This window comes from Pimephales promelas, chromosome 14, assembly GCF_988280905.1.
Source record: "Pimephales promelas chromosome 14, fPimPro1.hap1.1, whole genome shotgun sequence".
NCBI lineage: Eukaryota > Metazoa > Chordata > Actinopteri > Cypriniformes > Leuciscidae > Pimephales > Pimephales promelas.
Genome location: NC_142782.1, coordinates 8,364,565 through 8,381,459, shown reverse-complemented (window position 1 = coordinate 8,381,459; position 16,895 = coordinate 8,364,565). Strand labels below are relative to the sequence as shown.

The window sequence follows — 16,895 nt, the reverse complement described above, 5'->3', positions numbered from 1 at the left end:
TTTCTGTTTGCTTTGTTTTTATTTTCATTGTATAAAATGTAACTCTTGTATTTTTGTAAATCCGTTTTTGCCATGAAAATAGCCACAGATGCTGATATGCCATTAAATAAAACTATACTGTACTGCACGAAACATGGGCCAGGTTGATTTTGTCCTATACAGTTCACTATAACAGCTGTTCTTTATTATTCTGTATAACAGAGAAGAAAAAGCCATCAGGTTGGGACAACTTAAGATACTTCAGTTTCTAATCCCAGAGTTATATATAAATATATAAATTATATATATATATATATAAATTATTTTTTTACATTTTAAACTTTAAAATTGTCTTTTCTGTTCTGTTTCTTTTTCAAAACTGCATCAATGCATTTGCTGCTGTATCGATGCAGAATCATCTGTATTGATATATTACTGTATTGATATTTTGAGCACAGCCCTATAAAGCCTTGTTTCCATGTGCCCCATTTTATACTTTGAGCACCTGCCCTTCCAGAGGTCTCTGCACGGCCCTGTCTATATTCACAAGCCTCAATCTGACATAAAACACACACACACACACACACACACACACGTGAAAACACAGATCATATATCGACCTTCAACTCATTAAATCACTCTACTGATAAACACATAAACGATTTGCGCGCGAACCGCGTGCTCTCCAGCTGAAAACTCTCGCATTTTACATTGGATTCGCCCCGTATCACTCAACAATACAACACAATACCTAACCTAGCAAAATTAGATTTAGTCACTAATATTCACATGAGTGCAAATGTACGGTTCATGTACCTGAAAGGGAGCAGGTTTATCAGTAAACAGTCAGACGAGATGCTTCATTAACTGCAATGTTCTTCCGGGTTTCTCTCTCTTTTTTTAAGGATGTAATGTTTGGCATTTTTTTTAATATACAGAAAGCTCAAACGAATGAATACTTTATTATTATTCTATTATTGCAATTAAATTCTCTTTTCAAATTCACCGTTTTTAGGAGAGAGGTCCAACAGTACATCCAAATATTTCATCATCTGAGAATCTTAAAGCTCAGTAACCTTGTTTCAACTTTTTAACTCATTTCATTAAAGTTTTCTGTTCTGTTTTTCTTGTTTTTACATGTATATATAGGCTATATGAAATCTCTATGTATAGGCCCATGCATAAATTATGGATTTTATTATCATTTAATTGTATGTAAGTTTTACATTTTTGATATGTACTTGTATTTTTGATACCTTGGTATTACATTAAAAAGAAGGTGGATAGAGGACCTGCCCTCCTGAAGAATATCATTTTTTTCCATATAAAGATAAAAGTGTGTGGAAAATGCTGAGGTGCAATAGGTGACTGTCTACAATTAATTTTTTTATTATGCGGGTTGAAATTCTCCTCATATCCTGATAGCAATCACAGTGTTAAGCGGTCGAACACACACAACATCTCTCAAAATCAGGTACGCCAATTTATTATTATTACAAAATATTATTTACTGAACAATAAAAGTTAATGAACAATAACAGCCATTATACAAGAATACATTATACAAGCATACATTATACATGAATACAAAGTGTGTAGAATAGTCAAGTCAAATATATTTAAAAAGCACTTTTTACATTACAGATTGTATCAAATCTGCTTCACAGTATCAATCAAAAGAACATAACAGTGTTTGTTTATTGCTGGAAAAAAAAGACATCCAAGTTTGGTGGAGCTGATCAATGGTATGATGGGTCATTTAATTTGAATATCCCCAACTGAGCGAGCCAAAGGCAACAGTGGCAAGGAACCGAAAAACTCCATCAAGTGACCCGATGGAGAAAAAAAAAAAAACCTTGGAAGAAACCCAGGCTCAGTCGGGGGCCAGTTCTCCTCTGGCGTTTATGAACTAAGAGGCCAAATTTACAGTAACTGTAAGATAAACATTTTATATGAACGCCTGGCTAAATAAATGCATCTTTAGTCTAGCTTTAAACTGGGAGATAAATGTGAAAATGGAAATAAATGTGAAAATGGTGGATCTGGATATTCTAGGAATGAAAATAAATAAAAATAAATAAAATACAAAAAGGTGATGCTATTAGTATTTATACTAATTTATGACTCAAGACTTGGGTATAATCCGTCTTTTTAGTGGTACGGGTGTAGTGTAGACGCACGAGTCACGTATAGGAAAATGTTCGATTGTAAGTGAGTGTAAAGAAAGTGAGTTTGGCAATCGATCGCAGGGCGAGCAGCAGTGAAGCAGTGTCTCGCTCTACAACCAACAACCAAACGCTCCAGCCGTATTTGCAGTTCCAGCCATATAATGGCTTGAGACGCACACACACATCACACATCTTCTTCCGCTCATCCGGGGCCGGGTCGCGGGGGCAGCAGTCTAAGCAGAGATGCCCAGACTTCCCTCTCCCCAGACACTTCCTCCAGCTCTTCTGGGGGGATACCGAGGCGTTCCCAGGCCAGCCGGGAGACATAGTCTCTCCAGCGTGTCCTAGGTCTTCCCCGGGGCCTCCGCCCAGTGGGACGTGCCCGGAACACCTCCCCAGGAAGGCGTCCAGGAGGCATCCGGAACAGATGCCCGAGCCACCTCAGCTGACCCCTCTCGATGTGGAGGAGCAGCGGCTCTACTCTGAGCTCCTCCCGAGTGACCGAGCTTCTCACCCTATCTCTAAGGGATCGCCCAGCCACCCTGCGGAGAAAGCTCATTTCAGCCGCCTGTATCCGGGATCTTGTCCTTTCGGTCATGACCCAAAGCTCATGACCATAGGTGAGAGTAGGAACGTAGATTGACTGGTAAATCGAGAGCTTTGCCTTACGGCTCAGCTCCTTCTTCACCACAACAGATCGGTACATCGACCGCATTACTGCTGAAGCTGCACCGATCCGTCTGTCAATCTCCCGTTCCATCCCTCCCTCACTCGTGAACAAAACCCCAAGATACTTAAACTCCTCCACTTGAGGAAGGATCTCTCCACCAACCTGAAGTGGGCAAGCCACCCTTTTCCGGCTGAGGACCATGGCCTCGGATTTGGAGGTGCTTATTTTCATCCCAGCCGCTTCACACTCGGCTGCAAACCGTCCCAGTGCATGCTGAAGGTCCTGGTATGAAGGGGCCAACACGACAACATCATCCGCGTAGAGCAGAGATGAAATCGTGTGGTCCCCAAATCTGACACCCTCCGGCCCCTGGCTGCGCCTAGAAATTCTGTCCATAAAAATTATGAACAGAACCGGCGACAAAGGGCAGCCCTGCCGGAGTCCAACATGCACCGGGAAGAAGTCTGACTTACTACCGGCAATGCGAACCAAGCTCCTGCTTCGGTCATACAGGGATCGGACAGCCCTTAGCAAAGGACCCCGGACCCCATATTCCCGGAGCACCCTCCACAGGCCGCCTCGGGGGACACAGTCGAATGCCTTCTCCAAATCCACAAAACACATGTGGACTGGTTGGGCAAACTCCCATGAACCCTCCAGCACCCTGTAGAGAGTATAGAGCTGGTCCAGTGTTCCACGGCCAGGACGAAAACCGCACTGTTCCTCCTGAATCCGAGGTTCCACTATCGGCCGTATTCTCCTCTCCAGTACCCTGGCATAGACTTTCCCAGGGAGGCTGAGAAGTGTGATCCCCCTATAGTTGGAACACACCCTCCGGTCCCCCTTCTTAAAAAGAGGAACCACCACCCCGGTCTGCCATCCCAGAGGCACTGTCCCCGACCGCCACGCGATGCTGCAGAGGCGTGTCAACCAAGACAGCCCCACAGCATCCAGAGACTTAAGGTATTCGGGGCGGATCTCATCCACCCCCGGTGCCTTGCCACCGAGGAGTTTCTTGACTACCTCGGTGACCTCAGCTAGGGTGATGGACGAGTCCACCTCCGAACCCTCAGCCTCTGCTTCCTCAATGGAAGACGTGACGGCGGGATTGAGGAGGTCCTCGAAGTATTCCTTCCACCGTCCGACGACATCCCCAGTCGAGGTCAACAGCCGCCCACCCCTACTGTAAACAGCATTGGTAGGGGACTGTTTCCCCTTCCTGAGGCGCCGGACAGTTTGCCAGAATTTCTTCGAGGCCAGCCGATAGTCCTTCTCCATGGCCTCACCGAACTCCTCCCAGGCCCGAGTTTTTGCCTCCACGACCACCCGGGCCGCAGTCCGCTTGGCCTGCCGGTACCTGTCAGCTGCCTCCGGAGTCCCACGAGCCAACCAGGCCCGATAGGACTCCTTCTTCAGCTTGACGGCATCCTTTACTTCCGGTGTCCACCACCGGGTTCGAGGATTGCCGCCTCGACAGGCACCGGAGACCTTACGGCCACAGCTCCGAGCAGCCGCTTCGACAATGGAGGTGAAGAACATGGTCCACTCAGACTCAATATCTCCAGCCTCCTTCGGGATCTGGTCGTAGCTCTGCCGGAGGTGAGAGTTGAAGATCTTTCTGACAGGAGATTCGGCCAAACGTTCCCAGCAAACCCTTACAGTACGCTTGGGTCTGCCGAGTCCGTCCAGCCTCCTCCCCCGCCATCGGATCCAACTCACCACCAGGTGGTGATCAGTTGACAGCTCCGCCCCTCTCTTCACCCGAGTGTCCAAGACATACGGCCGCAGGTCAGATGAAACGACCACAAAGTCGATCATCGACCTACGGCCTAGGGTGTCCTGGTGCCACGTGCACTGGTGGACACCCTTATGCTTGAACATGGTGTTCGTTATGGACAAACTGTAACTAGCACAGAAGTCCAATAACTGAACACCACTCGGGTTCAGGTCGGGGGGGCCGTTCCTCCCAATCACGCCCCTCCAGGTGTCAGGTGTCACGTGGGTAACGACAGTGGCTTGAGACGCGTCTGACCTAATTTTAGCTACGTTTGAATCTAATTCTAGCTACAATTCTTTCACCCAATTACCCTTTAAATTCTCCTTTCAACTCTCGTCACCTTAGAAACAAAATAGGAAAAGATGAGAGAAACCAATACAATATTCAATCAGAATAAAAAATGTAAAAAATGAAAATAAAATACAAAAGGACTTGAAACAATCAAGAAAAAAAAACAACAACAGCAACATGGAAAATTGAAATCACACTAAGTCCAATTTAGTCCTCAACCAACAGTGTCCGTGTATATCAGGTTGCCCAATTTCAGCTTCAGTTTGATGATTCTTCCGCAATTCAGGCTTAGTCAATACAGAAAAGAAACGTGTGCACAGCCCTACAACTCAGCTCAGGATCAGCTTGAGACTGGATTAACTGGAAACAGGCTCGTAATCTCCCATTAAAATTGATAACTCTGAGAGAAGATCGGTCAGACATGGAGCAGACGATGAATCGGAGCAAAAGAAACTTGACTGGGAACCAGATGGACTTGAGAAGGGTGACGTGTCTAAACTGATCTCGCGGTGAGATGGACCTGAGAAGGGTAACTGGTCAGAACTGATCTCGCGGTGAGATGGACCTGGCTCGGTTAAGTCCCTGGAGAGGACAGATATTTGTGGCTGTAGATCTGCTGGATCTGGGTCCACTGTGTCGTCCCCGTAACAACCAAGAGCGGAAACCTTTAGAGTTTTCCATGTTCGTTGGATGAATGAGCCTTTCTTCACCCTCCTTCTTGATTGTTTTTCTAAAAAAAAGAAAAAATGGAAAAATAAATTCAATTACGCCACGCCAACTTCGGACAAAACAAAGACGACCAAATCAAATCATGGAAAGGCAATAAAACGGCAAAAAAGTGATGGACTTATAACAGCTTGTGACTGTGTCATGGGTTACAGTAGAGAATCACAAAATCATTTTCATATTAATAAATCCCTTATGTAAACGTATATGACTACAGCCCACACACAAAAATGCCTTTTCAAATGGAAGAAAACCGGATGTGTAACTATTTTCATGCACTCATTCCTAAAAAACTAAATACATTTCAAGGTTCACATTTAATTCAGTCGGATTTTCTTTTTTTCTCTAGAGCTATTAAACTGTGTACCGCAGTCAAATAAGAGAAGTAACACACAACAGTAAACTACAATCAAAATGCTCATTTCAAATCGAAATTTGATTCAAAATCGAGAATCGCTTCGAATCGCGAAGCACCAAAAGATTCCCACCGCTAGATTATAGTGAAAAATAAAATAGATGCTGAATGTTGAACACTAATAATTTAAGGGGAACAAGAATAACATAAACCGTAGACTAGAGCAAAAGTCTACAACTATAACGAAAAGAATGACAATAGACTAATAATAGACTTACCAACAGCCGGCGCTATCATAGCCCTCCATTTCCTACGGAGAAACGCACCCACATCTTTCTTCTTCTTCTTCTTTGTTTGGCTCTCAGCAAAGTCTGAGGGAAGACATAATGAAGAAAGAATTCAATTGTGAGGTGAGACAACTGGAAAAGTGGGACATTTTTCAAGTATTTTCAGAGTATTTCCTCCTTAAAACTGCAGTGAACCAAAGACAGTCTCAAAAACACGGTGTGAAATCGCTGGTGTTTCTGACGTCACAAACCACCTTGTAACCAATCAGATCAACGTGTGATCGTCAACCAGTGGATCTCTGGGCTGAGTGAGTGAGTGGAGGCGGGGCTCATTTGCATATTCATAGAACCGAGCATACTAAATGAGGCAAGGGTGTCGAGTTACATTCAAACTATTTTAAGGCGTGACGGATTGTTTTTTCAAAGAAAAAAACATTTAAATATGGAATTATTTGGTGATCAAAGATGAGTTTAAAGGGATGAATTGATTGACCAGCGGGGGACTTTAATAATTAGGTACACAAGATGAACACAACACAACTCGGTTATAATGAAAGTACTGACAGTAATAATAATGACCATAGACTCACCCGGGACAGACGATGCATCGTCAGGATCGTCCTGAATAGAGTCCGGCGTCAGCTCGATACTAGAGAGACTGGACAATCCTGAGAAAGACATCAGCTCTAGATCTCGTGCCACTGCCGGCTCTGGGTCCAGGACAGATGTGCATGAGTGTTCGGGATCGTCCGGATCGGCATTAACCGGCAGCTGGACTCCAGATGGACACGGATGCACTGGTGTTGCCCAGTAAAACTCGGATGAATCCTGCTGGACATCCGTGGGATTGCAGGAGGGATATGTGGACACAAGTATATCGACCTCACTGCAGTCCAGCTTTACAGCCTTCCCGATTCTCCGTAAGAAAGCACAGATGCCTTGAAGAAAGGTAAAAACATTAACACAAGAAACCGTAAATACTGAGGCTTGACATCATGAAGAAAGAACAACATGGGATTACAACAGTTAAATATGTTCGTCCCAATCATCCTAGTGCCTGATTACACACACACACACACACACACACACACACACACACACACACATGCTTTCCTTTCCTCCCTTACATTTACAATTACAGCGATATACAATAGTGAACACAAGTGACGTCCGGCCCAGGAAATCTGACATCTGCACTCTTGTCTTGCATTTAAATGTTATTATAAATGTGTGTAAGATTTTGTAGTCATATTGCACAGTTAAGCTGGGAGTCGATTGTTTAATTTGTGATAATAATTCAATAAAACATAAACAATTTGGCAACATCATTTTTGTCCAGGCTGTTATATAAAGCTGAATTAAAAACACATGCAAAAACAAGAGAACCAACCAAATATTAATAATAACTTATAATGTTGTGTACCATGTGTGACCATGATCCTCTAAAGCAGGGAATAGCACACACAAGCATGTTTCAAACTAATCATAATTATTAAACATTGGATACTCAAATTATGGCTATTCTTGAAATTTGTACCCAATCCTTATTTAAATATGTTATGATGTGTCTTGGAATAAAAACTAAATCTGATTATTGGCTTCAGTTGTATTTTGATATAATATGGTGTGGTCATATATGGTAATTAATGAAACTCCAGTGATAATATTCTCCAATGGTCATTTGATTTACCCTCAGCTCTTCTCTCAGGTATCGGTACAGTCCTCTGGTCTGGGGTGATGCCGCTCCAGTCACGGGAATGAAGCTTCTCCTCTTCCTCTGCCTAGGGGGACCATATTTTGATTACCAAAAACCAGGACACTCGGCCCAGCAAACAGATACTCAAAGTTTACTCAAAGATGCCTTATTAATTTCAATACATTGAAAGTAGGCTATTCCTCCTCTGTATAAATAGAAAATTGTTACATTAACAAGACACAAATTCAGATAGGCTTCTCAGAGGTTACTCAACGTTTTATTATGACAGGTTTCAAAAATAATGAAATAATGTCTCTTCTGTATTACAAAAGTAAATATATAAATAATAAATAACTGAAAGAAATACCTACAAATTGAACAAATATATATCTCTCACAAACTTGCCAAAAAGAACTAACAAAATATATTTATATCTTTAGTTTTCTTCCTCTTTATCCTGTTTTTCTTCCTTGCCCATCTATATTTTGCTGTAGAGCTGATCTTTCCCAGCAGTTTTTTGAAAACCAGGACATTTTCATCACTTTATAAAGAGCAGCCAGGAGGGCCAGGACAGGACGTGAAAACAGGACTGTTGGCCACCCTACCTTTGCCTTTGCTCTCCGAGAGTCTTGAGAAGAAGTGGACGGACGTCCATCATCTGGGCTCTGCTGGCTGTCTCTCTGCCACTCTCTCTTCCTGTCAGCCGGACCTGTGGAGACAGAAACAAACTCACAAGACAGAGATGTTACATATCCAGGAATAAGCTCATGGCTCTGAGTCCCGGTCGGGCCTGGCATCCTCCTGCAAACAAGAGCAATACAATACAAAATACAATACAATACAATGAAATACCCCACCTCAGTAATACCCCACCCAAAATACTCAGAAATACCCCAACCCCCCCCCCCCCCCCCCCCAAAAAAAAAATTTAAAAATAAAAATAAAATAAAAATAAACAATAATAAATAAAATAAAACTCCAAAACTCCCTCAAAAACAAGAAAAGAACAATCAAATTAAAGCGTCCTCAGAAATAATATTAAATAAAAATAAATAAAACGATGTAGCGTTAGCTAGGATATATTATCCGATCTCCTTCTGGAATAAAAGTCTCCTCTCTCTCTCTGAAATCCTCCGAACAGCTTCAAAATCTCAAGTTCAGCACAAGAAAATTTTCAGCAAAAGTCTCTGAAATCGCCTCGACTCTCAACCAACCAACAGCGATCAAAGTGTTGATATTTTCATTCAAAATTCATAAGACGCGTCGCCATAGCAACTCATACTCGAATCACTCATATGCTCGCACGCGCATCCGAAGCCGCGTGCGTGAGCAGAGCGCGTGAGCTTACATCAATGACAAATAAGGTTTTCAACTGATAAAAAAAAAAAAAAAAAAAATTAAATTGGTTAAAACTTTACATCAAAGTAGTTATTATCTTTATGGGGATGTTTTTTTTTTTTACTTGTTACTAAAATCTAAATTTTAAACTATGTATTTTAAGTGGTTTAACTGAGAATCATGTGACCACACCAGTCAAAATGTCATAAGGCCTACAGGATAACGTTAATGCATTTTCTAAATATTATGATATTAAAACTTTTCAAATCAATAATACTTAGGCTAATGAATATGTAAAGTGATGCAGTAAACAATATTTAGAGATCAGAAAAAATTTTTTTTTGTATTTCTTGTTCAAGTTCTTTACACACATTTTAACACTGCAATGTGAGTTAAAATGTAAAATGTCTGAAAAAGTTTAACAGGACTTGATTTCATGTTATTATTGTTTCCTCAACTCCATTTAGTGAAATTATGCATTTCAATGGAAAAAAAAAAACAGCGTTATCCCGTCTGACTTACGGTATATGGTATATGAAAACATATGAGATATCACATGAATTGTCATTTTTACAAAACTTACACACAATAATGTTCATAAATAATGAATGTTTGTTATGTAATGTTTTTTTTTCCAATGAAATTAATTAGGCTCCACTTTAAAGAAATACACAAGTGGTTTTCAGTGTGAACTGTTACACACAAACTCAGTGTGGTTTCTTCCCAGATTTGCCAAGTATACAAATACAGTTAAACCATTTTTTTCCATGTTTATGAATATCAAAACAGCACAACTTAGTTTAAGGTTTAATTTAGTTCTGAAAAGTACCTTGAACCATTTTACTGATCACTCAACATCAATATTCATAAATAATGTAAGGGTTAATGTAGGCGACCTTCACTGATTTCACTGAACATTATTTATTTGAACAACAAATTTACAAAAGCATGTAATTGAACAATATATTTATAAAGACAATTTTTATTATTGAAGTACATTGAATCACTAAATTTCATTAAATTAACACTAAATGTTATTTTAGACAATGTCTATAGTAAATGTAATGTAACTGTAATTGAAAATTATTATGAATTAAATCATTTGCTGATATTCAACTGAACAATATTAATGATATGTTAGTATCACAATTTGAATGGAAATTATACAAATTAAAGCTGAAAACTGTATAAGAAAAACAATATAAATCAAGAAACAATATAAAATCAATATTGCTTTATGCAGAGCAAGATTATATGCTAGTTTATTAGGTTTGTGCTTGAATTGTTAAATGACTCCTTTCAGACAGAGACCAGTTGCAATTAAATGTGTACTGCAATGACATTTTGACTAAAAAGACATACTGTAACAGAATAATAAGCCCCTTTCAATATTGCAACTCCAAAAAACATTCCCAATTTAGCAAACCATGCTCATAATTCTCCAAACTTTAAATCAAGTTTGCCTGAACTTCTGAAAAAAGTTGAATAAAGTTGGGGCCAAAACCAAAAATATTTAAGCTTTTTTGACCCGATCATGTTCGCTATCGCTAAATGTTCCGAGTCTTGGCACTGTCTCGTTACTTCCGGTTTCTGGACTGGCTGCAGTAACACGCCTCTGTCCATACGGGGGCGCTCGCAGGCGGAGTGCAGAATGAATGGAGGTCTATGGAGCAATACTACAACTCCTTCTTTAACCTCACAAAATAACTTAGTTATTAATCTGATTTGTCTTATTTTGGGTGGGATTCACTAACTATATGGTGTTTAAAGTACATTGGAAGTATTTATTAGCAATCTTAACAAATCTGTGATCTGCAGAAAAACAATCAACAAACTTTTCTCATTTGTTGCATTTTTATTTATCTTTCAAAACTCTTTCCTAGTCACACAAAAGATCTTACTTTATTTTTTCACTCAACACCCAGCATCATACTAATGGAAGTCTTATCTGTTTTCTTCTGAATGACGAAGATGATGATGATGCCAAGGGTAATCACGTTGAAACCACACTACAGTAATGTCCATGAAAGCTCAAGTCCACAAATCCAAATCTCAAATCCTCCCAGTGTCAACCTTAGTGTGGATCCAATATCCCATACAATTCAGCTTCGGGATCCAAAACAGTGCGGAAAACCACTGAAATAAGCCACAGGGCCTCTAAACTCGCTCGCATAGTTTCAGACAAGGGTCCCACCATGAGTGACAGAAAGACAAAAGCCACAGTATGTGAAGTCCTTCTACAAAATAAATAAATAACATTAGAAAAAATACATACTCATACATCAACCAGTCAAAGTCAACATAAGAAAATAAACAATGCTTACTTTCGATTGAGCATCAAACTTTCAGTTTCCCAATCAGGACCATTGATTTCTTGGATTTCTAATGCATGCTTAGCTTACTCCTCCATTACATGTACTCTCTACACCTGTTTTATACCTGAGAGTATTACTCCTTGATGCCCCCGCAAGGTGTGTAGTATAATTACTACAGCTCAAAAAAAAAAAAAAGAAAACATGTAACACTCAGTGTTGTTTATTTTATTGACTAAACTATTTACATTTATTCATTTAGCAGAGGCTTTTATCCAAGCGACTTACAAATGAGAACAAAAGAGGCAGTTAAACTAACAGTAGGACAACAATACGCAAGTGCTATAACCCCTCTCAGTTTAATTTTAGTGCAGTTTTAAAGAAGAGAAGAGAAGAGAAAGTGTTAGTACTACTGAATCTGCCGAAAAAGATACTGTACGTCTTCAGCAGTTTCTTGAAAGTGGCTACTGACTCAGAAGCTCTGGTTGAGTTAGGCAGATCATTCCACCAGCAGGGAACAGTCATGGGTAAAGGTCCAAGAAACAGATTTTGTGCCTCTTTGAGATGGTACCACAAGACGACATTCGCTAGCAGAGTGCAAGTTTCTGGATGGCACATAAGTCTGAAGTAATGAGTTTAGGTAAGAGGGAGCAATGCCAGTGGTTGTTCTGTAGGCAAACGTCAGTGCCTTAAATTTAATGCGAGCGGCAACTGGCAATCAGTGCAATTTTGAGAGGAGAGGAGTGACGACGAGTGCTCTCTTTGGCTCATTAAAGACTACTCTGGCTGCAGCATTCTGGATCAATTGTACACTGTAAAAAATATTTTCAAGATTTGTTATCACAACATATTTTCTTTTGTCAAATCAACTTTATAATAATTTATTTAGTTGAGATAACTTATTATTTTGAGTTTCTGATGGTTAAATTAACTCTGTGTGTTGTACTCACACGACTGGATGACAGCAGGTGGAAATACTCGATTCAGCAGCTCTGTTTTACTTTAACACAGGCAGGAGAGCAGATGAGGATGTCGATATTAACTCTGTGTGTTGTACTCACACGACTGGATGACAGCAGGGGGAAATACTCGATTCAGCAGCTCTGTTTCACTTCAACACAGGCAGGAGGACAGATGAGGATGTCAGTATTAACTCTGTGTGTTGTACTCACACGACTGGATGACAGCAGGGGGAAATACTCGATTCAGCAGCTCTGTTTCACTTCAACACAGGCAGGAGGACAGATGAGGATGTCAGTCAGGGCCTGAAATTAACACCCGACCACCTGCCAAATGCGGGTGAATTTTTCTATTGGCGGGTAACACTGTCAATCTACCTGCCACATTGGCAGGTAGCCAATGAGAATTGAGTGATTCATAAGGATTTTTACATTTCAACTAAGTCTGCCATTGCGTTTGACTTTAGCTAAAATGTGGCGGCACATTACTGGGGTAAAGAGGCCAGCTGAAACAAACAACCAACAAAAAGATGAATACAAAGTGGACAATTGGCGGCAATGGCAAGGTTCGTGAGCGGCTGATTTATGACAGCGACTTTTTCGTAACGTTCATGCGATCAGAAGAAGACGAGGCCCTTTTCTGACTATGTTTGGATGTGCGAGTATTAAACTGTTGGTGAGATGGGATGAGATAATGTAACGCTGATGTAGCCGACAGTACAATGAGAGTTGCACAGATGTGTGTTGGGAGTTGGGAACCAGTGAGAAAATACCCGGTACCCGGTAACTTTACCAGTAATAACAATATTAATTTAGTTAATAGTTAACGGTTCCTGAACGCTGTAACTAAAAGCTGTCAGGATCTGTCTACGTGACTAAATCAGCAATCAACACAGCCGCGTGTGATTTGTTTACATACGAGCTGCGGTAGGTCTATCTGTTGAGTATATACTATATAGCCTATACTATATATGTTGAGTGAGTGTCAAAATCAATGAATAAAAAGATTTTAAAAAAATGTATGTTCTTAGAGTTATTATTATTACTTGAGAGAACTTAAATGTGTATTCTTGTGAAAGTGAAAGAACAATATTGTGAAATTCATGGGGTTTTTTCACCTTTCTATAAAGGTGAAGGAAAAAACCCCCCAGAAATTTCACAATATTGTTCTTTTTACCAGCCATTTTTGAGGCAAAATATGAGGCAAAAAAAAAAGGTGGCTGGTAAAAAGTCTCAGTGGCAGGTGAATTTTTAAATCCACCTGCCACAGTGGCCGGTGGGCGAAAAAGTTAATTTCAGGCCCTGATGTCAGTATTAACTCTGTGTGTTGTACTCACACGACTGGATGACAGCAGGGGGAAATACTCGATTCAGCAGCTCTGTTTTACTTCAACACAGGCAGGAGAGCAGATGAGGATGTCAATATTAACTCTGTGTGTTGTACTCACACGACAGGATGACAGCAGGGGGAAATACTCGATTCAGCAGCTCTGTTTTACTTCAACACAGGCAGGAGAGCAGATGAGGATGTCAATATTAATCTCCTTCATTGTATTAACTCACTTTTTCCAGTTCAATCAACTTAAAATTTTAAGGCAACCAGGTTACTTACATTTTTAAGTTAAACCATCAATATTTTTTTCACAGTGTAGAGGTTTGACAGAGCAAGCTGGAAGACCAGCCAGGAGAGCATTACAATAGTCCAGTCTGGATAAAAACAAGTGCTTGGACAAGGAGTTGTGTAGCATGCTCTGTAAGGAAGGGCCTGATCCTCCTAATGTTGTGCAAGGCAAATCTGCAGGACCGGGCAGTTCTAGCAATGTGGTCTGTGAATTTCAACTGATCATCAATTATTACAACCTCAAGGTCCTCAGGTCCGTATCGGCAGCTGGGTCCCGGCCTTTCTCGTCCCACGGAGGAGGAGATCGGCTTGGAGGATCTGCAGGACAGCCATTGAATGCAGGGTGGAAGCTGCTTGCCAGTTACAATACACACCGTACACTTCAGAAAGCCTACTTCCACTGAAACGGAGTTTAAAACTACCTGGCTAGTAAATCTTTCTTCTGTCACATGTTTACTTCTGCTTCTGTTCTGTCATATGAAGCAGGCTTGCTTGTATTTGTTTTAGTTCTAGAGTGCCGAAGTTACGACGTCACTCTGTAGGCCAAAACGCGGAAGTGAGTTAGCATTTTAGCACTACGGTTCCCTCGCTCTAAAGCCTATGGGATTTTTGAATGGGTTTTTGCTAAATCGCCTGAAATAAGGCGATTTAGCCTTAATAACTTGTAAAGATTATCTTGATAGACAAAACGTGTAAGGGTCACACTCACAACTGTTTGTTAAACACAGATCTTATTTTTTTGCGATTTTCCAAAAGTCTATGGGGGAAAATGCATAGCTTTTCGACAGAGGGAACCCATGCGCCGCTAGCTTCCGAGTTGTCCTACAAAGTGACGTCATCACTTCGGCACTCTACTGATTGTAGATTTATCAACTTTGAACTGGTACCAATTCAGTGCATTTTCTTTTTTTCATTTCACAAGTTGTAGTGAAATTGCTGTCTCAAATCCTCCTTACGAACTTAGACGATAACTATATAATGCCAGTGTGCCCATTCAACCTGATCAGTTAATACAGAAGCCTACACTATAGAGTACACACACACACACACACACACACACACACACACACACACACACACACACACACACACACACACACACACACACACTAATACAACCACAGTTGACCACAGTGCTGTAGGGACAGAGCAAAATAATCATAAAATCACATTCAGATTCTATATCATTACAACAGCCACACAGATAAAACAAAACCCCATGTGAACTCCCAGTAGGAAAACGGTTTGTCGCATCCTTCATCCCGTAATTCTAGAATTAGATCTCTTTTAAAAGGAGCTTGTAACAACTCCATATGTGGCGTCATATTGGATGAACTTTATTGACCATATTGACTTTGCCAGTATGGACTTTGAGTTTGAAAGACACTAAAATTTTTACACAAATTTAACCCTGCTAATGTAGCACTCCTGAAAGGGAGCAGCTTATCAGTAAACAGTCAGACGAGATGCTTCATTAACAGAGTTTTTACTTAGAATCAATCTTGGCAATAAATGAATAATTATTACACAACAATGCATGAGCTCTATTATTTCTATAATGTTATACACAAGTGCATGAGTATGTACTTCTCCTTTAAATCAACGCATCCCAAGTTCACTGTGAATAAATGAGTGCACTTAAAGTAGTGCGCATCCTAAAACAGCGACACTGTCTATATTCACAAGCCTCAATCTGACATAAAACACACACACACACACACACGTGAAAACACAGATCATATATCGACCTTCAACTCATTAAATCACTCTACTGATAAACACATAAACGATTTGCGCGCGAACCGCGTGCTCTCCAGCTGAAAACTCTCGCATTTTACATTGGATTCGCCCCGTATCACTCAACAATACAACACAATACCTAACCTAGCAAAATTAGATTTAGTCACTAATATTCACATGAGTGCAAATGTACGGTTCATGTACCTGAAAGGGAGCAGGTTTATCAGTAAACAGTCAGACGAGATGCTTCATTAACTGCAATGTTCTTCCGGGTTTCTCTCTCTTTTTTTAAGGATGTAATGTTTGGCATTTTTTTTAATATACAGAAAGCTCAAACGAATGAATACTTTATTATTATTCTATTATTGCAATTAAATTCTCTTTTCAAATTCACCGTTTTTAGGAGAGAGGTCCAACAGTACATCCAAATATTTCATCATCTGAGAATCTTAAAGCTCAGTAACCTTGTTTCAACTTTTTAACTCATTTCATTAAAGTTTTCTGTTCTGTTTTTCTTGTTTTTACATGTATATATAGGCTATATGAAATCTCTATGTATAGGCCCATGCATAAATTATGGATTTTATTATCATTTAATTGTATGTAAGTTTTACATTTTTGATATGTACTTGTATTTTTGATACCTTGGTATTACATTAAAAAGAAGGTGGATAGAGGACCTGCCCTCCTGAAGAATATCATTTTTTTCCATATAAAGATAAAAGTGTGTGGAAAATGCTGAGGTGCAATAGGTGACTGTCTACAATTAATTTTTTTATTATGCGGGTTGAAATTCTCCTCATATCCTGATAGCAATCACAGTGTTAAGCGGTCGAACACACACAACATCTCTCAAAATCAGGTACGCCAATTTATTATTATTACAAAATATTATTTACTGAACAATAAAAGTTAATGAACAATAACAGCCATTATACAAGAATACATTATACAAGCATACATTATACATGAATAC

The 16,895-nt window shown here is 40.1% G+C and overlaps 1 protein-coding gene across 1 annotated transcript; it reads right to left on the bottom strand.

Moving 5' to 3' along the window:
* Positions 1-5,241: 5,241 nt before the first annotated feature.
* LOC148973662 (uncharacterized) lies at positions 5,242-8,804 on the bottom strand. Its single transcript, XM_089119200.1, has 5 exons — positions 8,555-8,804; positions 7,944-8,034; positions 6,844-7,191; positions 6,245-6,337; positions 5,242-5,615 (listed from the first exon to the last, which is right to left on the bottom strand). The coding sequence occupies exons 1-5, from the start codon at positions 8,744-8,746 to the stop codon at positions 5,242-5,244; spliced, it is 1,098 nt and encodes a 365-aa protein (XP_088975326.1). The 5' UTR covers positions 8,747-8,804.
* Positions 8,805-16,895: the final 8,091 nt, after the last annotated feature.